General features: G+C 44.1%; 1 protein-coding gene across 8 annotated transcripts in view; it reads left to right on the forward strand.

Annotated features, from left to right (window-relative positions):
• PLA2G7 (phospholipase A2 group VII) overlaps positions 1-25,493 on the forward strand; it is a 101,000-nt gene that overhangs the window by 61,515 nt on the left and 13,992 nt on the right. For 5 of the 8 annotated variants that reach the window (XM_056563885.1, XM_056563880.1, XM_056563881.1 and 2 more), the window contains exons 2-7: positions 6,132-6,284; positions 9,964-10,114; positions 15,333-15,426; positions 18,717-18,785; positions 20,227-20,380; positions 22,652-22,765. In XM_056563885.1, coding sequence (XP_056419860.1) covers positions 6,186-6,284; positions 9,964-10,114; positions 15,333-15,426; positions 18,717-18,785; positions 20,227-20,380; positions 22,652-22,765 — 681 coding nt within the window. In that variant the 5' untranslated portion in view covers positions 6,132-6,185. Of the gene's footprint in view, positions 1-24; positions 391-6,131; positions 6,285-8,336; positions 8,401-9,963; positions 10,115-15,332; positions 15,427-18,716; positions 18,786-20,226; positions 20,381-22,651; positions 22,766-25,493 lie in introns of those variants that run through there. The other 3 variants (XM_056563882.1, XM_056563884.1, XM_056563887.1) reach the window with 3 other exon arrangements.

The following is a 25,493-nucleotide window of genomic DNA, read 5'->3' on the forward strand; positions in this document are numbered from 1 at the left end:
CCCGAAACAGGTCCCACGAGAACTGAGTATGGTTATCCCTATCATACGCTATCAGCTCCTCCATCCTGCGAAATTTATTCAGGGTCTCCACAAACTCCAACCGCGTCGGAGGTGTGGAAGACTTCCAGTGTCGCGGGATGACAGTACGAACGGCACTTAAAAAGTGTCGCAGTAGACCCCCCTTTATCTCGTGGGACTGAGGAGGGGAAGAGCGACAAAAGGGCAAGAGGTGGGGAGGGTGCAATGTTGTCAGAGCATACTTGGTTAAACAAGGAAAATACAGATGTCCAGAACGGTTGGATTAGAGGACAGTCCCACCAGATATGGAGGTATGACCCCACTGCAGTGTGACAGCGCCAACAGGCATCCGACACCGTCGTAAACGCTATGGTATAAGTTAAAACTACTTAAAACTTTTTTTTTTTTTTTTTTGGTGGGGGACAGCCTATTCTTAGATACTATGGGAGAGATTTATCGAGACCTGTCCAGAGGAAAAGTTGCTGAGTTGCCCATAGCAACCAATCAGATCGCTTCTTTCATTTTTCAGAGGCCTTTAGGCCTCTGAAAAATGAAAGAAGTGATCTGATTGGTTGCTATGGGCAACTCAGCAACTTTAGGCCTGTGAAAAATGAAAGAAGCGATCTGATTGGTTGCTATGGGCAACTCAGCAACTTTAGGCCTGTGAAAAATGAAAGAAGCGATATGATTGGTTGCTATGGGCAACTCAGCAACTTTAGGCCTGTGAAAAATGAAAGAAGCGATCTGATTGGTTGCTATGGGCATCTCAGCAATTTTAGGCCTGTGATAAATGAAAGAAGCGATCTGATTGGTTGCTATGGGCAACTCAGCAACTTTAGGCCTGTGAAAAATGAAAGAAGCGATCTGATTGGTTGCTGTGGGCAACTCAGCAACTTTAGGCCTGTGAAAATGAAAGAAGCGATCTGATTGGTTGCTGTGGGCAACTCAGCAACTTTAGGCCTGTGATAAATGAAAGAAGCGATCTGATTGGTTGCTATGGGCAACTCAGCAACTTTAGGCCTGTGAAAAATGAAAGAAGCGATCTGATTGGTTGCTGTGGGCAACTCAGCAACTTTAGGCCTGTGAGAAATGAAAGAAGCGATCTGATTGGTTGCTATGGGCAACTCAGCAACTTTAGGCCTGTGAAAAATGAAAGAAGCGATCTGATTGGTTGCTGTGGGCAACTCAGCAACTTTAGGCCTGTGAAAATGAAAGAAGCGATCTGATTGGTTGCTATGGGCAACTCAGCAACTTTAGGCCTGTGAAAAATGAAAGAAGCGATCTGATTGGTTGCTATGGGCAACTCAGCAACTTTAGGCCTGTGAAAAATGAAAGAAGCGATCTGATTGGTTGCTATGGGCAACTCAGCAACTTCTCCTCTGGACAGGTCTTGATAAATCTCCCCCCTATGTACCTACATGGTGCATATATATTTATAAAAAAAATAAAAAAAAAGGTGTCTGCTATTGAGAGATGTCCCGTTTTGTGGGAAAAAGGTCAAAAACGTTTCTAAATGACCGAATATTGTACTGTACTCACTCCAAAGTGTAATTACATATAACACATATGCGAATGATGTGGACCACTGTTTAAACAAAGGTCTTCTGCTTCTGTGCTGGGATGGCTGCAGGGGTTGCAGCGATGGCTGTGGCCCCTGTGAGCCTGGGCCCCTTATTGGGGTATTGTCTGTACTGCCCCGGACGGCGACCCTTTGTACTAGGTAGGGCGGCACATAAGCCTCGTTGTCCCCTATTGGGTGTGTTTTGTCCATTATTGGGAGTGTTTTGTCCCCTATTGGGAGTGTTTTGTCTCCTATTGGGTGTGTTCTGTCCCTTATTGGGAGTGTTCCGTCCCCTATTGGGAGTGTTTTGTCCCCTATTGGGAGTGTTTTGTCTCCTATTGGGTGTGTTCTGTCCCTTATTGGGTGTGTTTTGTCCCATATTGGGATTGTTTTGTTCCCTACTGGGAGTGTTTTGTCCCCTATTGGGATTGTTTTGTCTCCTATTGGGGTTGTTTTGTCTCCTATTGGGATTGTTTTGTCTCCTATTGGGGTTGTTTTGTCTCCTATTGGGGTTGTTTTGTCTCCTATTGGGTGTGTTTCCTCCACTATTGAGAGTGTTCTGTCCCCTATTGGGAGTGTTTTGGCCCCTATTGGGAGTGTTTTGGCCCCTATTGGGAGTGTTTTGTCTCCTATTGGGAGTGTTTCGTCCCCTATTGAGAGTGTTTCATCCCCTATTGGGAGTGTTTCGTCTCCTATTGGAAGTGTTAGGTCCCATAATGGGAATGTTCTGTCCCCTATTGGGTGTGTCCGCGTTCGCTATTAGGAGTGTTTTGTCCCCTATTGGGAGTGTTTTGTGCCCTGCTGGGAGTGTTTTGTCCCCTGCTGGGAGTGTTTTGTCCCCTATTGGGAGGGTTTTGTCTAGGGATCGACCGATTATCGGTATGGCCGATACTATCGGCCGATAATCACGATTTTGGGCATTATCGGTATCGGCAATTACCTTGCCGATAAGCCGATAATGCCCCGCACCGCACCCCCGACCCACCGCACCCCCCACCGTGATGCTGGGCAGTATACCGGTATGGATTTTTGCCCATACCGCTATACCGATGGGGCCCCTCCCCCACCCTCCGAGTCAATAAAAAAATTAAACTTACCCGTAATGGGGGTGGTCCGGGCCATCCATCCTTCCTTCCTGTAGTGTCCGGGGGCGTTCCGGGTGAAGAGTGAACCGGTCCGGGCTGTCCTTCTCCGGCGGTCATCTTCTCCACTCCAGGCAGGCTCCGGCCTAGTACTCTGAATAGACGCCGTGACGCCAGGTGCGTCGCTGCGCACGGGCGTCACTGCGCAGCGGCGTCTATGCAGCGTACTAGCCCGGAGCCTGCCCGGTGTGCAGCGGTGTCGCAGGGGGTTAAATAGCCGATAACTTATACCGGAATATCGGTATAAGTTATCGGCTATCGGCCCTAACCTGCACGATTATCGGTATCGGCCCTAAAAAAACGATATCGGTCGATCCCTAGTTTTGTCCCCTATTGGGAGGGTTTTATCCCCTATTGGGAGTGTTTTGTTCCCTATTGGGAGTGTTTTATCCCCTATTGGGAGTGTTTTGTTCCCTATTGGGAGTGTTTTATCCCCTATTGGGAGTGTTTTGTCTCCTATTGGGTGTGTTCTGTCTCCTATTGGGGGTGTTTTGTCCCCTATTGGGAGTGTGTTGTCCCCTATTGGGAGTGTTTTGTCCTCTATTGGGAGTGTTTTATCCCCTATTGGGAGTGTTTTATCCCCTATTGAGAGTGTTTTATTCCCTATTGAGAGTGTTTTGTCCCCTATTGGGAGTGTTTCGTCCCCTATTGGGAGAGTTTTGTCCCCTATTGGGAGTGTTTTTCTCCTATTGGGAGTGTTTTGTCCCCTATTGGGTTTGTGTTGTCCCCTATTGGGAGTGTTTCGTCCCCTATTGGGAGTGTTTTGTCCCCTATTAGGAGTGTTTTGTCCCCTATTGGGAGTGTTTTTTCTCCTATTGGGAGTGTTTTGTCCCCTATTGGGAGGGTTTTGTCCCCTATAGGGTGTGTTTTGTCCCTTTATTGGGAGTGTTTCGGCCCCTATTGGGAGTGTTTCGTCCCTTATTGGGAGTGTTTTGTCCCCTATTGGGAGTGTTTCGTCCCCTATTGGGAGTGTTTCGTCCCTTATTGGGAGTGTTTTGTCCCCTATTGGGAGTGTTTTTTCTCCTATTGGGAGTGTTTTGTCCCCTATTGGGTTTGTGTTGTCCCCTATTGGGAGTGTTTCGTCCCCTATTGGGAGTGTTTTGTCCCCTATTGGGAGTGTTTTTTTCTCCTATTGGAAGTGTTTTGTCCCCTATTGGGAGTGTTTCGTCCCTTATTGGGAGTGTTTTGTCCCCTATTGGGAGTGTTTTGTCCCCTATTAGGAGTGTTTTGTCCCCTATTGGGAGTGTTTTTTCTCCTATTGGGAGTGTTTTGTCCCCTATTGGGAGTGTTTTGTCCCCTATAGGGTTTGTGTTGTCCCCTATTGGGAGTGTTTCGTCCCCTATTGGGAGTGTTTTGTTCCCTATTAGGAGTGTTTTGTCCCCTATTGGGAGTGTTTTTTCTCCTATTGGGAGTGCTTTGTCCCCTATTGGGAGGGTTTTGTCCCCTATAGGGAGTGTTTTGTCCCTTTATTGGGAGTGTTTCGTCCCCTATTGGGAGTGTTTCGTCCCTTATTGGGAGTGTTTTGTCCCCTATTGGGAGTGTTTTGTCCCCTATTGGGAGTGTTTAGTCCCCTATTGTGTCTGGTGTCCTGAGGAGACCCAAGGCCTACCACGCAGCCACGCTTCCACTAATCCAGTTCCCCACTGGTGTACGTCAAAACCTGGTAAGCTACATAAGTGGTGAAGTCAGTCTAGTCAAGTCAGTCAAGATCAGTCTGTATACAGTCAGCGTGGGCCTGCAGCAAATTGTCCAAATCCACTATAAGTCCCAGCGAGCCCTAGAGTCTCTGAAGTCACTGGTCATCTTCTTGGAACTAACTGAGCTGTCCAGACTATTACACCTGTCTACCCTCAGTAAAGCTACCATTGTTCCGTAACTTGGCATCGGAGTCATTATTTGCCCCGTGCCTAGCCTAGGATCCAGCGGTATACCTTTGGGTGGTGAAGAGGTTAAACCACACCCTCGTGTCATGAATACAAGGGGTTAATTCCATCTGCCCCTAGGGCAGTGTTTCTCAATTCCAGTCCTCAGGGCCCCCTAACAGGTCATGTTTTCAGGATTTCCTTAGTCTTTCACAGGTGATATAATTGTGGTGATGCCTGATTCACTGACCATAATTATGTCACCTGTGAAAGACTTAGGAAATCCTGAAAACAGGACCTGTTAGGGGGCTCTGAGGACTGGAATTGAGAAACACTGCCCTAGGGTAATAATGTCTGCCCTCATGACACCCCGTTACCACAGGAGATTTTACTGTTATATATATTTTATTCTTTATAAGCTTTAAAAAGATAATTAAAAGAACAAAACAAATCCTGGCTTAGTGGCATAAAGGGCCCATTGATACTGTACTTTATAAGTTTACTGCATGTACAGAAGTGTCTGAGTAAGAAGAGAGAATTAGCTAATAAAACCTGCTCAGTCACATCTCCCGGGGTTGTATTCATTAGAATAATAGATGTATATTAAAGTTTCAAAACTATTTTCAGAGACTTTCTGAAATCAGCAGGTGAATGGACTCCCAAGACCGACATAAATCAGTATTATGGGGGGGGCTCCTTCTTATGTGAAAGCCACCAACAGCTAGGTTTACTAGCAAGAGACTGCGCATAAGGAATCTGGAGTACAATGGAGGTGGCCAAGCAACGAAGGACATCTTTATGCTAAAGCCCTGGGCTGTGCATAACCTTTTGTAACATAAAGGTCACAAGTCACATGATTTGTCAGCCATCTTGATTTTTGTGCCAATTTTTGTACAAAAATCCTCTTGTGAGGTTGGTATATGAGGTCTGCGATATAAGGACGGGATATGAGGACAAAAGCGTCATTGTTGCTTTTCCTCTCCCACATGTTTAGGTAGGAGGACTGGTCAACACTGGGTATTGTGATGCAGTTTTTACACTATATGCAGTCCAAAGAGTCACATGGCACACAGACTTGAGCAATTTCTGTAGACTTTTATGTTTTATTGTTACCTTGGCTGACTTCTTTATCATGGTTACATTTGACTAGCCACATTTCTGTGTAGTGTTGCTTAAAAGGATTTAGCCATTGTATATAAGATTAGTAGATAGGTGGCTGTATATGTCTATAAGGCCATATGGACATCACGGAGGGGTATTTTCCTCTTAGACAGAAAAGGGAACCAGTCTGTTGGTTTTGGCCTATCAGTGTATAGTCAGACGTGGCAAATGGGGTGAATATAACCTATCGCCAACGTAACATGTGATGGAACCACAGCCCTGCCACCAGCAGAACCTACATGGCAGTCACTGTCTATAGTTCAAGTATCCAAACCCTTTCGTACATGAAGGAGTTAAGTTTATATGAGAAAAGGCATATTTACTAAAAGGCTCTCCACCATGTGCATTTCACATGGCGTTAACACCCACATTATATTTATTTTTCAGGCTCTGAAGAAGTCTCCATCCACCTGCTCTGTGACGTAGGGTCTACCACAGGCCATGGGGAGCTACAGCAGCATCCAGTTCTGTGGGATACCCCAAGGAAAAGGGCCCCATACTGTGGGCTGTACTGACCTGATGAGCGATCATACCATTCAGGTATAGGACACATACACACAGACATATATATGACAAAATACAATGTACTATTGCTGACTCAATTGTGTAGTCACGAGTTTCTGTTACACAATTTGGTGACTCATCATGTAACAACATTCATCACTGATAATAAAAGAATGTAAAAGAGATTAAAATAAAGAATTACAACAGCTTCTGTAAGAACATGCACATAAGAAACATCACCTAATATTAGCCAATACTGATGCCAGACAGTAATCTCATCTGTAGGAAACACCCAGGTATGTATTAAGGTACTTCTCTAATAAATTTAAAGCGTACCTGTCATAGTGCAAAAAAGTGATATGTTACTCAGTACCTAATCCTGATCATGTACATATAATTTTTATGTGTCTAGGACCTATATATTCCTAACAAATAGCATTTATATGTAGCTCACTTGCTTTGTGTTCTTTCCATATGGAGGGGGCGTGTCCATCTCTCCCCCTCACTGGGATGACTCATCTGCTCTGAGTCTAGGAGCAGCCTGGCAGTCTGCAAATCACTACACAGTAGTTTTTATGCATACATTTTCTATATGTTCCTAGTAAAGCTGGATGCTAATCAACATAGCTGTCACTATGTGTGTCATTCAGCTTTCACAGACTCCTGAATGTCTGATCAGCTTCTTTGTCATTCAGGAGTCAGAAAGCTTTGGCTGTTCAAGCTTGCTGGGAGTTGTAATTTTGCATTGCAACAGCTGGAGCTGCAGTGTTTGTAAAGCACTGTGTTAGAGCAGTGTTGCTCTAGTAAAACTACAACAGTGTTGCTCTAGTAAAACTACAATTCCCATCATGGCAGTTATAGTTTAGGAACAGCTGAAGGCTGTAGTGGTGCAATGGTGATCTCCTATATTGGATACCAACACACTTTACGGCCGGTATCCAGTATGCTGCAAAATACAGTGTAGTCTGTCTGCATAAAGACAGATGACCCCTAGTGGTGGCTATTTTCATTATTGATTTTTTTGTAAAATAGAATTTTTTTTAAATAAATATATATTTAAAGTCATCTTATCAGTAGTACTACAAAATATAAAACGTTTTTTTATAATGACAGTGCCTCTTTAAAGGAACATTCAACATTTAGTTGCTTTTACCATTCACAGAAATGTTTGGAGGTGTTGCCGAAGGTTCTAAGAAATAAAGATATCCCGCAAAAAATTTTAATTTTTTTTGCGGGATATGACATTAATAGCCTAGCCTTAAAGGGGTACTCCGCTGCTCAGCGTTTGGAACAAACTGTTCCGAACGCTGGAGCTGGTGTCGGGAGCTTGTGACGTCATAGCCCTGCACCCTCATGATGTCACGCCTTGCCCCCTCTATGCAAGAGCAGCGGAGTACCCCTTTAAAGGGACATATACACATTAAATGAATTTCAGCTGAAACTGTCAATATTTAGCAGGACTTGCTAGTGTTCTCATTTGTATTGTGGTGTCCCTACTCCCCTCAGCTGAAAGAAGAGTCAGGGAAATTAAATTTCAACACACTCCATCCTTTAGGTGTCTAGTAGTGGCTTTTTGCTTAAAGGAGTACTGCAGCCATAGACACTGTGGATAGGGGATAAGTGTTTGATCGCGGGGGGGTCCGACTGCTGGGACCCCCTGCGATCTCCCATACAGGGACCTGGCATTACCATGGCTCTGCGCAGCTAATGTACGTGTCGTCGATCTCACTGTGCGCGCCTCCTCTATTCAGCTCTAAGGTAGAGGCGGGGTTGCACGAACACTGCTTCTCCGCCTATCCCATAGAGATACATGGAGGAGGTGTATCGGCCACCGCATCATCCTGCGCCCGACACGCCTCCTGCAGGGAGAGCCACAGCAGAGCCAGGACCTCGTACAGGAGATCGCGGGGGGTCCAAGGGTAGGGGATAAGTGTCTATAGCTGCAGATCTAATTTAAGAGCATATGTGTATGGTGAGGTGGGGAGGAATATATAGGTGATAACTGAATATATAGGACATTTGTGATTGGTGGCCTTTGTAACACTAATGCAACACTCTCCTCTTTACATCTTTGTTCTATTGATAGTTGGCAATTCTTCGAGTCAGCCACCCAACACCCATATAATGATGGCGTATGCTTCATCTGTTAGTTGTAAGTGGTACAAACTATAGGACTCCACAGGTAGGGACAGCCTGTGTAATGCTTCACTTCCCCTGTGGTGGCACTGCAGGGAAATTAAACACTTGTAGTGCGGTTTTCTCGCTGATCACTGGAGGTTCCTGTTATGGTCAAGTAACAAGTGGAGAATGTCAGATGCAATGACAACCCCTGAAAGCTTCATGAAAACCCTAATTCCCATGATGTCACATAGAATTAACAGCAGAAAAAAAGAAAAAAGGCGATACGCGCCCCTCATGAAGTACGTCACAGTGGTATATAAGAGGTAGATGGAAAGCCACTTACCAAGTAGGGTTGCGCTCAGGACACAACACCTAAGGAGACCTCTAGAGTATGGTTGGGAACCTGCAGCCTCGGCTTGTCCGGTATTAGCTTCGCTAGTCCGGTGTGAAGACAATTCAGGAAAATAAATGTAAATGTATAGGAGTCCTATAGTTTGGTTTACCAAAGTAGGGATTTGGACACAGTTACAAGTCCCAAAAACCTTTTTATTGCACTAAAACAACTCGTTTCCGGTCCGAACACGACCCTTCCTCAGGTAGGGAAGGGTCCTGTTCGGACCGGAAACGCGTTGTTTTAGTGCAATCAAAAACTTTTTTGGACTTGTAACTGTGTCCAAATCCCTACTTTGGTGAACCAGCGCCCAGAAAAAGCTTACATTTATTTTCCTGAATTGACATAGTATTAACAGGCATTTAGATCTCTGAGCTTTGTCAGCAAAGTTTCCATGTTAAAGAGGTTATCCAGGAAAAAACTTTTTTTTTATATATCAACTGGCTCCAGACAGTTAAACAGATTTGTAAATTACTTCTATTAAAAAATCTTAATCCTTTCAGTACTTATGAGCTGATGAAGTTGAGTTGTTCTTTTCTGTCTAAGTGCTCTCTGATAACACGTGTCTCGGGAACCACCCAGTTTAGAAGAGGTTTGCTATGGGGATTTGCTTCTAAACTGGGCGGTTCCCGAGACACGTGTCATCAGAGAGCACATCGACAGAAAAGAACAACCTTAACTTCAGAAGCACATAAGTACTGAAAGGATTAAGATTTTTTAATAGAAGTAATTTACAAATCTGTTTAACTTTCTGGAGCCAGTTGATATATATATATATATATATATATATATATAAAAAAATGTTTTTTTTCCTGGATAACCCCTTTAAGACTCAAGTAATGGCATGTGAAGCCCCTCCATTCTAGTGATATTTGAGCTCTCAGACTTCTCATCTTCTTTCATGTGAATTTTGTCTGTACTTGCAAATTCTGCACGACCACTTCTGTTACTCCTTGCAGGAGAGGAACCATGCAAAGCCATGCACATGAAAGACTACTGGTGGACAATGACTGACACGTAGCTAGGCCCCTTACTTATTATTGCAGCACAACATTGGCAGTGCCAGGCCCATCTTGTTGCAACACAGGAGGATAGCCTACAGTTGTGTGCTAAACCTTATAAGAAAAAAACTACACTGAATGCATCATAAAAGAGACTACCAGGCTGTGGTAATCATTGTTGCTCTTGCTTCTTTATCTTCAGGGGAGCTTCTTCCGGTTATATTACCCGTGTGTGGACAGCGATGAATATGAGGAGGCTGTGTGGATCCCTAAGAGGGAGTACTACCAGGGACTCGCGGACATGCTGAAGCTCAACCGCACCTTAGTAGACTTGATCCTAAGTTATTATTTTGGTAAGTTTTATAAAGTCTAGGGATCGACCGATTATCGGTTTGGCCTATATTATTAATCACGATTTTGGGCATTATCGGTATCGGCTATCACCTTTTCCGATAATGCAACGCCCCCACCCCAGCTGCTGCCCCATTGCCTCCCCCATTCCCGGTTTTATACTTAGCGGGGCCCGGGGTCCGCGCTACTTCTGGCTTCTGCGTCATCCTTCGCTATTGCTGTTCGCTGCGCAATGATGAGTGACGTCCTCAACGCGACGTCACCGTCAGTGCGCACAGTGACAGCTCAGGACGCCACCGGAGCCAGAAGTAGCGTGGGCCCCGGGAACAGGTAATTATAAAACCGGGGATGGGGGAGGCAATGGGGCAGCGGCAGTGGTTAAACTCAGGACCGGAAGGGGGAGAGAAGCGGGCATCATCAGTATCTTGGCGGGGTGGCGGCGGCGGTCTCTTGGCAGGGGGGGGGGGGGGTCAGCAGCGGTGGTTGGACTAAGGAGGACCCCAGGACAGGCAGGGGAGAGAAGCGGGTGGCGGCGGCGGTCTCTGGCCCCGAAAAAGCCGCTGCAGTTCATTGATTTAAAGCGCCCGCTTTAAATCATTGATCTGCAGCGACTTCTGTGGGGCTGGAGAAATAATTGGTTGGTGAAATAGCCGATAACTTATACCGGAATATCGGTATAAGTTATCGGCCAGAAAGTCCACAGATTATCGGTATCGGCCCTAAAAAAATTATATCCGTCGATCCCTAATAAGGTCCATCAGTTGCTTCTGTAATGTGTCCAGGAATACAATGTTCTTCTATCTCCCCTCCCTGCAATCTCCAGAACAGTGAACAGTCTCTTCATTGAGAACTGGGAAGCAAGTCTACCCTGAGATTGGGACAGCCTCCACCGAAAATGGATTGACGGTATTAATTCTGTATGGGAGGTGCTGAAGATAGGAGACTTCATTTACTGTTCTATGTTCCTTGTTCTGGAGATCACAGGAGGTTCACCACCAAAGAAAAAGGCCACAAAGTAACCGTAGATAAAAAACAAACCTAACTTTATTAATCATACATAAAATTGACATATTAAAATGAATAGAGGCAAAGCAGATATCAGAATAGAAAAAATGAGGGGTAAACTCAAAGTGTTCTACATATGTATCAGGGACACAAAATAAGTTAGGGGACATAGTGCATAGCAAAAAAAATAGACAGTATAAAGACACTAATGAACCACATAACAGACAGTCAAATATAAAGTATGCATCGATAGCAGATTGTCCACCCTGTATTGAGATACCTCACCTCAGCCTCAAACGCACGTTTTTGCCCTTTTGCTTCGTCAGGGGGCGTGTACACGCCCCCTGACGAAGCAAAAGGGCAAAAACGTGCGTTTGGGGCTGAGGTCAGGTATCTCAATACAGGGTGCACAATCTGCTATCCATACATACTTTATATTTGACCTCACCTCATCCCCAAACACACGTTTTCGCCCTTCTGCTTCGTCAGGGGGCGTGTACATGCCCCCTGACGAAGCAAAAGGGCGAAAACGTGCGTTTGGGGCTGGTGTGAGGTATCTCAATACAGGGTGCACAATCTGCTATCCATACATACTTTATATTTGACCTCACCTCATCCCCAAACACACGTTTTCGCCCTTGTGCTTCGTCAGGGGTCGTATATATGCTGACGAAGCAAAAGGGCGAAAACATGCGTTTGGGGCTGAGGTGAGGTATCTCAATACAGGGTGCACAATCTGCTATCCATACATACTTTATATTTGACCTCACCTCATCCCCAAACACACGTTTTCGCCCTTGTGCTTCGTCAGGGGGCGTGTACATGCCCCCTGACGAAGCAAAAGGGCGAAAACGTGCGTTTGGGGCTGGTGTGAGGTATCTCAATACAGGGTGCACAATCTGCTATCCATATATACTTTATATTTGACTGTCTGTTATGTGGTTTATTAGTGTCTTTATACTGTCTATGTTTTTTTGCTACTTGCAGCTATCCTGAGTGATATGCACCATGTCCCCTAACTTATTTTGTGTCCTTGATACATATGTAGAACACTTTGAGTATACCCCTCATTTTTTCTATTCTGATATCTGCTTTGCCTGTATTCATTTTAATATTGTTTGTCAATTTTATGTATAATTAATAAAGTTATGTTTGTTTTTCATCTACGGTTACTTTGTGGTCTTTTTCTTCGGTGGTGAATATTGTGTTGGCCATAGGTAACACTTTCTATAGCCATATATTTTTTGGTGATTAGATCAGTGGAGGTCCGACAGCCCCCCCCCCCCCCCCAACGATCTCCAGAATGGGGAACATAGACAGGGAATTTAGTTTCCTCTTAGAATGGAGCAGTGTGGAAAGTTGCAAACAGACACATTTAGTGTATTGTTTTACATGACACCCAATTTCAAAACAGCAGGTCCTACAGCGGGGGGGGGGGTTAGTTTTGTTGCACGGACTCTCTGAGCTGTATGACTGGTGCAGCAGATCTACCTCGGAGTACATTTGCTAATTCTATCTTAAGAGGAAATTGCAATACAGCAGGTTTCCTAATATTTCAGTAGGTGTAATTGCAAAGTGGGACTATACTTTACAGAAGTTTTCTGATCTTGTGTACAGGGTTTTCCGTTGATTCTTTTATCACTTTCTACTCTCAGAACATTGATCTCCAACCTGCGCCTCTCCAGCTTTTGCAAAATTATAAGGCTGTGTTCACGACGAAATCTCTGTACAAACTGCGGGGAATGCACGTGCAAGTTTCACAGTTTTGACTCTGCTATACAATGCTGTGCAGCGTCGGCTCTGCTATGCGGCAGGAAGTTGCGTCTGAGGGAGAATCGTCTGAGGCATGACGGCGTTTTGGATGAGGGAGTTTCGGATGAGGGAGTTGCGGCTGATGACTGACGGCGATTGGTCCGAAGGAGGAGGCGGAACGCAGTTTCACCTGACGGAGGACGGCGTTATGGTTGACGACTGATGGCGATTGGTCCAAGGGAGGAGGCGGGATGCCATTTCAACTGACGGAGGACGGCGTTATGGCTGACGGCTGAAGATGCCCTAAAATGGATACTGTACTGTTGAATTCAGTAGCATTCTACTGCTCTGTGCACACGGTGGAATTTCCGTGCCAGATGTTACGGCGTCCCGCCTCCTCCTTCGGACCAATCGTCGTCAGACGTCAGCCGCAACTCCGTCCTCCGTCAGGTGAAACGGCGTCCCGCCACCTCCCTCACACCAATCACCGTCATCCTTCAGCCACAGCTTCCTCATCCGAATCTCCCTTGTCCAAAACGCCGTCATGCCTCAGACGATTTCCCCTCAGAGGCAACTTCCTGCCGCATAGCAGAGCCGACGCTGCACAGCATGTATAGCAGAGTCGAAACTGTGAAACTTGCACGTGCATACTACAGACACTACTTGTGCTACAGAGTCTGTATAGCAGAGCCGACATTGAATAGCGTGTACAGCAGAACCCGTATAGCAGAGAGCTGACACTGACTCGGCTCTGCTACATGGCAGGAAAGTTTTTCATCTGAGGGATGACGGAGTGTCGGATGAGGGAGTTTAGGATGGCAAAGGAGGGAGGGGGGAGTTGCAGCTGACACCTGACGGAGATTGGCCCGGGAGGAGGCGGGATGCCCTTTCACCTGACGAAGGATGGAGTTATGGCTGACGACTGACGATGTCCTAAAATGGTCACCGTACAACGGGACTCCAATGCGGAATCCGGCACAGAAATTCTGACATGTGGACATGTCCTAAATCTCGGCATGTCCTGTCAGCCATTTACCTATAAATGCCTATTTTATCACACTGCATACTTAGGGCCCTACTACACAGGGTCACCAGTCAAAATGCTCCTTTGTCGGTAGATCGCATTGTTTTAACCTTCAAAAACACATTGCTCATGGCCACACATCTCTCTATCTAATAGGGGATGTAAGGCTGACAAATTACAGAAGAAGAGGGCTGTCTGAAAAATCTTTTGTGCCCCACATTGGTCAAGCCTTGTAATAGGCTCTTAAAAAAAAAAGCTTCAATCTACAAGACTGGTGCTCATTTAAACCACGCATCGGCCCATGTAATAGGGCCCTTACCTCAGGGAGCATCAAACCTGTTGTAGCTAAGTCAGTCACCCTTCCACCCCTGGGCTGGGAGAACTTTGTTCCCCATTACATAACTGTAAGCCAAGGAAAATTCCAACTGTTCTGAGTAGAAATGGCATAATTGTCATTTCTTTTACTTCCCCAAGACTAGAGCATACATAGGGTGCTTCGCTTCACTGCATGGTATAGATTGTGCAGTGAGAATTTTGTATTAAGATGGTTCTTCAAAATGGTTGTCTCGTGAAGACTGTGCAAATCTCACACCTATGCGCAATTTGTATGCACAGCCCAGGAACAATAATTGGAAACAGGGCTCGGCTTCCAGAGGACTGTCAGTCAAGCAGGGACAGGGATGGGAGGGAGAGTGAGGAGGCTTTCCAGCTCTCATCACTTCTTTGCACCATAAAATAAAAGCATTTTTCATATTATAGAAATATAGATATAAGGTTCCATGTGTCCCCTTGTCCTAGCTGCATCTAACAGTGTCAGTAGTTTGGAAGGTGAAATGCAGGTGATAAATTTCCTTTAAAGGACCTTAAAACATAATAAGAGATTGTACGTCAAACCAGAAACTCTATTAAAAGGGCACTTTTTATATTAGTAGGCAGCTGTTTTAGAATTCTTATCAGTACAGAGCAGAGTGCTGGCTCTCCAAGTGATAGGCCTTCAAGTGGGACTGAGGGGGTAGTATGCTGCTTAAAGGGGTACTCCCCTGCCTCAGAGTTCGGAACATTTTGTTCCAAACGCTGAGTGTGGGTGCCGGGGGTCATGACGTCACAGCCACCCCTCCCTTGACATCACACCACAATCCCTCAATGCAAGTCTATGGGAGGGGGCGTGACCGTCACATCCCCTCCCATAGACTTGCATTGAGGGGGCATGATGTCACGAGGTGGTGGCCGTAACTTCACGAGCCCCAGCACCCGCACTCACCGTTCAAAACAAAATGTTCCTAACGCTCAGGCAGTGGAGTACCCCTTTAAGGAGACCCCCAAAGTGGCGTACCAGTAATGCAATGCTCTATGGGAAAGAAGTATTCAAAGTAGCTCTCATCCTGAAAAATGAGTGACTATTTTAAGGGTTAATGATGACGTGTCTCTGTTTTCTGTAGGTTCTGTAAAATGTCCTGCAAAGATGAATGCACCTTTCAAGCCAGGAGAGAAATATCCTTTGGTGATATTTTCACACGGTCTTGGAGCTTTCAGGTAATAATAATAATAATAAATATATATATATATATATATATATATTTTTTTTTTTTCCATCTTTCTAGTATTACCCAGTACATTTTCATGGATTCTTCTCCTTATTGACAAGGCTCATAATCCTGCTACAGATAACACTGCCTTAAAGGGGTACTCCGCTGCTCAGCCGGCAGCTCGTGACGTCATAGCCCCACCCCCTCAATGCAAGTCTATGGGAGGGGGCGTGACAGCCCCCTCCCATAGACTTGCATTGAGGGGTGTGACGTCATGAGGGGGCGGGGCTATGCCGTCACAAGCTCCCGGAGCTGGCTCCAGTGTTCGGAACAGTTTGTTCCAAACGCTGAGCAGCGGAGTACCCTTTTAACATGATCATAGTAGATGGTGGTCTTAAAGGAAAGCTGACAGCAGGATCATTCGCACTAGACTATATTGGTGGATAGTGCAGGTAATCATGATTAAAATCATTTTTTTCCTTCCCAAAATCTGGGCAGCCATTCCCGAGATATAAGATATTTTTCTTACAAGCACATTTTCTCTTCTGCGCAATGAAGGCGGGTTTAGAGACTTTGTGCAACGTCTGTGCCGTCCCCTGTGTCCTCTTCACACCAACCTATTCATAAATATGCATGCTCTGCTCTCATTTATGTCTCCACGACCATGATACCACAAGGTTTTACCGCTACTTTGCGTGTGCCAAGGCTATAGTACAGCCAGTATGGCGGCCATTGCTGAAGAGTGTACCATAAAGATAGAGATAGGAGGGCATGCATAATTAGGGGGACGGCATAGATGTTGCCCAAAGTCTCCAAACCGCCTCCATTGCGCAGAAGAGAAAATTTGCTTGTTAGAAAAATGTCCTATCGGCTCGGAACGGCTGGCTGCCCAGATTTTGGCAAGGAAAGAAGCATATTAATCAGGCTCACCCACGTTGTCAGTTTTCCTTTAAAGGGGTACTCCATTGCCCCAGCATTCGGAACATTTTGTTCCGAACGCTGGGTGCGGGCTGCGGGGGTTGTGATGTAATGGCCACACCCCCCTTGTGACGTCACACCACGCCCCCTCAATGCACATCTATGGGAGGTGGCGTGGCGTATGCCCTTAGACTTGCACTGAGGGGGTGTGGTCATGACATGTCGACCCTCGCAACTCGCACCCAGCATTCGGAACAAAATGTTCCTCTCCGAACGTTCGGGCAGTGGATTACCTCTTTAATGGTAGAGTCACACAAGCCGCATTTTGCTGCGTATTTTCTGCAGTCATTGACTTTAATGAGCAGCAACGTAATCTGCTTATGCTTGCGTATTTCTGTAGCGGAAAATCCACACGGAATCCAAAACCTGCAGTGGATTAGTAACATGTGAACGTACCCTTAAAGAGGTACTCCGGTGAAAACCTTTTTTCTTTTAAATCCACCGGTGCCAGAAAGTTAAACATATTTGTAAATTACTTCTATTAAAAAATATTAATCCTTCCAGTACTTATTAGCTGCTGAATGCTACAGAGGAAATTCCTTTCTTTTTGGAACACTGATGACATCACGAGCACAGTGCTCTCTGCTGACATCTCTGTCCATTTTAGCAACCGTGCATAGCAGATGTATGCTAAGGGCAGCATGGTGGATTAGTGGTTAGCACTGCTGCCTTGCAGTGCTGGATCCTTGGGTTCAAATCCCACTAAGGACAACAATAAATAAATAAAGACTTATTATTATTATAATAACGTCAGCAGAGAGCACTGTGCTCGTGATGTCATCAGAGAGCATTCCAAAAAGATATGAATTTCCTCTGTAGTATTCAGCAGCTAATAAGTACAGGAAGGAATAAGATTTTTTAATAGAAGTAATTTACAAATCTGTTTAACTTTCCGGAGCCAATTGATTTAAAAGAAAAAAGGTTTTCACCGGAGTACCCCTTTAAGCATTTATGCCACATCCATCAGAAATGCTGTTCATGTGTTATAAATGCGGGCTGGGCACTGCATTCTCCATACAGTCCTATGGAGAGATTGCTGCACTTGTGTGCTCTGCCCATTGAAATATATCAGACGTATTGAAAGAAAAGTGGGACTGAGAAGTCTACTTTTCTGTACTCACATAATAGAATAGTAGCAAGAGCTAAAGACCGTATTACCAGGACTTATTTAAACAAATATCACAGAAATAAACCCTTCAGAATTTAAACTAAGCTTTTATTATATATCCTTAAAATATAGTTATATTTGTTGTGCAAGCTTTGCAAAAAATTGGAGCTTCTCCACAGACGCTACTTGCAATACAGTACTTCACTACAGGACCGCCAGCAGGTGCCGGTGATCCTGTATTGAAGTACTGTATTGCAGATAGCCAGGGGCATTGCTAGGTCTGCAAAAGACCGGGAGCTAGAGCCCATAGCCCAAGCCACGCCCCTAACCACCCCCCCCAGTTTCCCCATATTAGTTAGGCAGCATAGTTTCCCCACATTGGGTAGCATAGTTTCCCCACATTGGGTAGCATAGTTTCCCCACATTGGGTAGCATAGTTTCCCCACATTGGGTAGCATAGTTTCCCAACATTGGGTAGCATAGTTTCCCCACATTAGGTAGCATAGTTTCCCCACATTAGGTAGCAGTTTCCCCATATTAGCATAGTTTCAACACATTTACATAGTTCCCCCACATTAGGTAGCAATTCCCCCACATTAGCATAGCTTACCCACATTAGGTAGCAGTTCCCCCACATTAGCACAGTTCCTCCCTCCCCCCCCGGCACACAGACAGACAGACACACACACAGAGACAAACTCACCTGGCTTATCTCCGTCAGCGGCGGCTTGACGAGTGACTCCATTGACGTCCTCCTGCGCGGGTCTACAGAGGTACATCACTTGCGAGATGTCCCTCGCCAGAACCGAGCCGGCCGGCAGGCTCACTGCTTTAAAGTGGCCGCTGCACTATTGCGCCGTGGCCACTTTAAAATAGTGAGCAGGGCTGCCCTAGTTGGTCAAGAAAAAAAATAAATTAAGCCTCTTGAGAGACCCGGGGCTATAGCCCCGTTAGCCCCCACCTGGCGACGCCCCTGCAGATGGCGCCTGTGGAGAAGCCCCAATTTTCTGAAAACCTTGCTCAACAAATAGTTCTAGTAACGGTGGACGTATTTAGAAACCGGAGGGGTCCTGTAGCTGCTGACCAATATATGACTTTTCCATGAGATGAGGAGTTGTGCCCTGAATGCAACACAGGCTGGAATACCCCCTTTAAATGTTGAAGGCTTTGCTATATGTTACCTGCTTCATTATGTAACCTTCTTTCTGCAGGACCTTGTATTCTGCCATCTGCATTGGGTTGGCCTCACATGGATTCGTAGTAGCAGCAGTGGAGCACAGGTATCTATAGTACCTCACGTGGTGCACGCCATTATTCTTCTGGGTAGTATACAGCATATATCAGTGTCAGTGTGAGCATCTTTTTCCACGACAAAAGGGAATTAATTTACTACAGTTAGAGACTCATTGACATAAAGAAATTACACCAAAAAGTTGATGGAATTGAACAAACCTTTATATCTGTTCTCATTCATGGCACCACCGCAAACAAAGGCAATGGTGGTAGGCAATGTCAGGACACGTAGTAGGCGCCATGACACCAAATGGCCTTCTGGAAATGGTCTGGGCAGAGTCAGGTGTGTGTAATGAAGGGACCACCTGTGTCTGGAGGGCTTACACTTAATCTGTAAGAGCTGCTTGCGCTTTTTAGTGGATCCAATGATCCTATGTACTGGTGGTCTGTCTGACCCAGCCTGTTTGCCATGTGTGCCCTCATGTAACCACTGACCCCAATACCTCCTAACAGCTTGGTCAGAACAGCCTAGATGGGGACAATTCATTAAAATGAAGATCCAGCTTCTCTCAGTCCAGGGTTGCACCCCCTGTCTGAGTCTGTCATCTGAGCAAAATGTCTTCAAGAGGCATGTGTTAACAGTCAACAATCTCTTACCGAAAGGTACACTACCCAAAAGTAGCCTCTGAGAGCCATTATATATGTGGGCAGCAGAAGCACTTTGCCATCTTTTGGCAAAATCCAGTGTCTAATCACCTGTAATCATTTACAGATCTGTCTAAGGTATAACTGTATGCCGAGTTTTGCAGCAAGCCGACATTTCTATCTGTGTGCATTATGTTTTTCGTCAACGAGTGTATTTATTATTAAATTTAAATGAGCCTGCCTAGCATAGCAGAGTTAAATGGGCACTCTCATTAAAACACATTTTTTGCTATTGTACTCCTTAAGGTAAATAAAAAATCTTTCTAATGTACTTTGTTTCAAAAAAATGAAGTTTTCTATGTTTTATTTATGTTTAAAAAAAAGCTGCCACTAGGTGTCTCCCTACTTGCCCAGAGCACTTTTCCCCCACCCCTTGCACAGACTTTGGACTCCTGCTGGCCTGGCAGAAGTCCACAATCAGGAAATGCAGTCTGGAGTGCTGAGGGGGGGGGGGGGGGTGCAGCCTTAGCCAATCATAGCTCATCTCACACTGAACTGCTCTGTGCAGCAGAGTGAGGGAGGAAGTTCTCCCCTGTATGGCTACAGATGATGTCACACCTGCTGGGGAACGCCCCTTCCCAGTCTGTGAATCTTACTGAGACGGAGCAGAAAATAGAGAAATATCAAGGTAGAAAACTAAAAAATAAAAAAAATAAAGTCAGGGGGTGATTTATCATGATGGGGGCAGTGAACTGGGAGGATTATAAAATTAACAAGATCATGAGAGGTACTCTTTAACTTTTTACATTTTTGTATAAGAGTCTTTTACTTTGCGTCTGACAGAGATGAATCTGCGTCTGCGACATTTTATTTCCGAGAGCGCTCTTCTGCCGACAGCTGTGAGGAGGACGAGGAGTGTGAACCTTTGGAGGAGGTCTGGATGTACAACAAGCTTCCAAAACCGGGAGCGGACGAGTTTCCTCTCCGACTTGAACAGGTACAAAAAGCATATTAATCTTTATGACCTTTTGGGTATGTGTACAGTTTGGTATTGTTCTTGATTTACATTATGTTTTCTTCACATACATTTAGCTTTGGATGTGAATAAAGAAGAAAAACACATGGGATAGGGACCCCCCATACCCCAACCCCCAACCAAAGTCCCCATTAAATAAAGACACTACAAGTTAATTGGAATAAAAGGCCACGGCCGTTTATTGAGGGTATAATTTATTAATAAATAATCAAATAAATTAATGATAAATAACCATTTTAAATATATAATAAATATCTAAATAACTCCAAAACCATCATAAAAGATATAACACAGTGTGTACTCACAAACATCTGTCCACCCAGAAAACTCTGGGTGACACCCCCATTAAATTAACTGTCCACAAAGTGACACCCTCATAACAAACCGTGACAGGGGAGGGAGGGCGGGGAAGCTGCTCACCAGCTCGGTCCAACAGAACTTTATATACATTCCAATCTTCCCGCCGATGGCCACAGCGGCCAATCAGCTAACAGTAATGATCTGCCCAGCAACACACCGGCCCTATGGAAAACTCAAAATAAAGTTAGAAATATAATTAACCCTATATCCACTACACTTATTCCTATAACTATTGAACCAACAAACAGGGGGGGGGCAGGGGAAAGGGGGCCCACCCCATGAGGCCCCTCCGTTGTCCTACTGGGCCTTTTCATTGGGGGAGATTTATTAAAACCTGCCTAGAGGGAAAGTTGCTGAGTTGCCCATAGCAACCAATCAGATCGCTTCTTTCATTTTGCAGAGGCCTTGTTAAAAATGAAAGAAGCGAACTGATTGGTTGCTATGGGCAACTCAGCAACTTTAGGCCTGTGAAAAATGAAAGAAGCGATCTGATTGGTTGCTATGGGCAACTCGGCAACTTCTCCTCTGGACAGGTTGTGATAAATCTCCCTCATTATTGTTGAGTTATTATCTACACAGTTTTGAATTTCTTTTACCAATGATTCTAGCTATACAGATAAATCTTTCATATATTGTAGTACGATCAATGGGCGGAAAAAAAACATGAGGTCTGACATCCAGCTGCCTATACGCATAAGGGTCTATTCACACGGCGGAACGCCGCCTCAAATAAAAACCCAATAGACTTCTATGGGATTCCGCACTCCCGTTGACACTTCGGAATTTCCGCAAGCGGAAATTCCGAAGTGTCAACGGGAGTGCGGAATCCCATAGAAGTGTATTGGGCTTTCATTTGAGGCGAAATTCCGCCGTGTGAATAGACCCTAAGGGTATCTTCACACTACGGAATTCTGCTCAGAAATTCTGCCGCATGAAGCTAACATTGGCGTGAATGGGTTTTCCTTTGACAAATTCCCACTGCAGAATTTTAGGATTAGATCCCCTAAAAGAATGAACATTCTTTCGGTGGAAGGGTGGGTTCACACCACGATTTTGCTATCCGGTTTCGGCATACGGTTTCATAAAAAACAAAACAAAAAAAAAACGTATGTAACCGTACAGAAAACCGTGCCCATAGACTTCCCATTCAAAACCATATGCACCATATTGTATACGGTTGTCTCCGTTTTTCAAACCATACATTTTTTTACTTTTTTTTTTTTTCCGGACAGAAAACCGTTGCCTATCACGGTTTTTGGTTCGGGTGAACAACCGTATGAAACCGTATACGTTTTTTTTTTTTTTTTTTAACATGGGAGTCAATAGGAACCGTACAGAACCGTATGTGCGTACGGATCCATCCAGTTTTCACCATACGGTTTTTGACTTTGCACAGTTTTTGTTTTCTTCTTGCAATTTCAATCAAACAAGTGAAACTTTATTCATAATGGAGTGAAAAGTTCAAAACGTATACGTTTTTTTTCTTAAAAAAACGGATGCAACCGGACATCATTTTTCAAACCGTATACAGATAAAACTTTGTACACATGTTTTGATACAGTTTAGTCAGGTTTTGAGTAATCAGTTTTTTTTAATCAAAAACCTGATACAGGAACTGTATTGCAAAAACGTGGTGTGAACCCAGCCGAATTCTGTGCGGATCGCATTGTCATCCACGGTGACGGTACAGGTCCACGTGGTCCTAGCACCAATAGATTTCACCGGTGAGCGCTGCAGATGGAATCTCTGTCCGGAATATCCATTTATACCCTCTGATGGTGAACGGATTGGGATCCCTGCCTTTTATGTCTTCTCACTGTGTTTTCACTGTATAGACCTACATAAATACGCACTTTCGATTTCTCTATGTAGGTCCAGAAAAGAGCAGATGAATGTCTACAGGCATTAGACCTTATACTGGATATCAACACTGGGAAACCCATCACAAACGCATTGCCGTCCGACTTCGACTGGTCGTTAATAAAGGTGGGTTCAGAATTGGAGCACACGGTGCCTATGTTCACGCAAAATAATTTCATCCTCATTTTAGTTACCACTTTTTACCAAATCGAGAAGTGGCACCGACAAAGAGAAAAAAATATATAATGGAAAGATTTGCATCTTTTTGTATTGCCTTCATTCCTGATGAGGATGTAAACACTGGCCCTGATTTTATTTAACCCCTTGGGGACGGAGGGTTTTTCCGTTTTTGCACTTTCGTTTTTTCCTCCTTACCTTTTAAAAATTCATAACATAACCCTTTAAATTTTGCACTTAAAAATCCATATGATGGCTTATTTTTTGCGCCACCAATTCTACTTTGTAATGACATCAGTCATTTTACCCAAAAATCTATGCCGAAATGGAAAAAAAAATAACTGTGTGACAAAATTTAAGAAAAATACAATTTTGTAAATTTTGGGGGCTTCCGTTTCTACGTAGTACATTTTTCGGTAAAAATGACACCTTATCTTTATTCTGTAGGTCCATACAATTAAAATGATCCCCTACTTATATAGGTTTGATTTTGTTGTACTTCTCGAAAAAATCATAACTACATGCAGGAAAATTTATACATTTAAAATTGTCATATTCTGACCCCTATAACTTTTTTATTTTTCGCGTACGGGGCGGTATGAGGGCTAATTTTTTGCGCCGTGATCTGAAGTTTTTAGCGATACCATTTGTGCATTGATTGGACTTTTTGATCACTTTTTATTCATTTTTTTCATGATATAAAAGGGACCAAAAATACGCTATTTTGTACTTTGGAATTTTTTGGCGCGTACTCCATTGACCGTGTGGTTTCATTAATGATATATTATTATAATTTGGACATTTCCGCATACGGCGATACCACATATGTTTATTTTTATTTACACATTTTTGCAATGTTATAGCTCCCATAGGGGACTATAACACTGCACACACTGATATTTTACATTGATCAATGGTTTCTCATAGGAAACCATTGATCAATGATTCTGCCACTTGACTGCTCATGCCTGGATCTCAGGCACTGAGCAGTCATTCGGCGATCGAACAGCGAGAAGGCAGGTAGGGACCCTCCTGCTGTGCTGTAAGCTGTTCGGGATGCCGCGATTTAATCGCGGCGATCCCGAACAGCCCCCTGAGCTAACCGGCAATGGTTTACTTTCACTTTAGGTGCGGCGTTCAACTTTGAATGCTGTGTCTAAAGGGTTAATAGCGCGCAGCACCACGATCAGTGCCGTGCGCTATTAGCCACGGGTCCCGGCCGTTGCTAGGTGCCAGGCTCGAAGCATTAGACAAGGAGCGGGCTGAGGGCGTACAGGTACACCCTCGGTCCCCAACAGGTTAAAGGGGTACTCTGGTGGGAAAACATTTTATTTTTTTTAAATCAACTGGTGTCAGAAAGTTAAACAGATTTGTAAATTACTTCTATTAAAAAATCTTTATCCTTCCAGTACTTTTAGCAGCTGTATGCTACAGAGGAAATTCTTTTCTTTTTGAATTTCTTTTTTGTCTTGTCCACAGTGCTCTCTGCTGACACATGATGCCCGTATCAGAAACTGTCCAGAGCAGGAGAAAATCCCCATAACAAACCTATGCTGCTCTGGACAGTTCCTGATACGGACAGAGGTGTCAGCAGAGAGCACTGTGGACAAGACAAAAAAGAAATTCAAAAAGAAAAGAATTTTCTCTGTTGCATACAGCTGCTAAAAAGTACTGGAAGGGTTAAGATTTTTTAATAGACGTCATGTACAAATCTGTTTAATTTTCTGGCACCAGTTGATTTAAAAAAATATATATATTTTCCACTGGAGTACCCCTTTAAGAGTTTACTGTAGTTTTCTTTGTGGCTTTTAATTCCCTACAATTTTTTTTCCACGGTATTTACTAAGGTTTCCCTACATTTTTTAAAAATTTTTTTTACACATTCTCTGATCTGTGGGGTTTTCCTCAGCTCAAATCCACCACATGTTCTGTGAAAACCTTACTAAATATGTTGGGTTTTTGTGAAAATGTCAGGGACACGCCCCCTTTACGGTGACCATGCCCACTTTTCCTGACGGCCACACCCCCTTTTCGGGTTTTCACAGTAAAATAGAGAGTTAGTCGTTTTTTTTTTTTCAATTCTGGAACCCACCCGACAAAACATGTGGGGTTTAGAATAATAAATCAGGGCCACTGTGTGTGAACATAGCCCATATCTCTTAGTGGCAGGAACAAGTTTTATTTTGTAGACTAAATAAGGCACCTAACCCCTTCCTACCGCAGCGATTTTTGTTTTCTTACTTACACCTTTATCGTCTTCACAATCCAAAACACTTTTATTTTTCCCATCGACAGAGCAGTGTAAGAGCTTGCTATACGCAGCATCAATTGTACTTTTTTGTTGACACCCATCATTTACCATAGAACATATTAGGAAACAATTACATTTTAGGAAACAATTTTATAGGGTGTTATTTTTTCTTTTTTCTTGCACAATGTGTATAGTGTTTGTTTCATTTACTTGAAATGTAAAATAAAAAATTATTTTACATTCTTTGCACCACCATATTTTGACCCCCTATACGTTTTTTTATTTTTCCATCTAAGCGGCAGATTTTGGCACGGTGAGCTGTGGTTTTTGTTGATACAATTTTTGGGGTAGATGGGACTTTTTGGGTATTTCCATGGCAATACCATTGTACATTTTTTTTTTTATAGTTTAAATTTATGTATTTCA

This window comes from Hyla sarda, chromosome 3 (genome assembly GCF_029499605.1).
Source record: "Hyla sarda isolate aHylSar1 chromosome 3, aHylSar1.hap1, whole genome shotgun sequence".
Lineage (NCBI taxonomy): Eukaryota > Metazoa > Chordata > Amphibia > Anura > Hylidae > Hyla > Hyla sarda.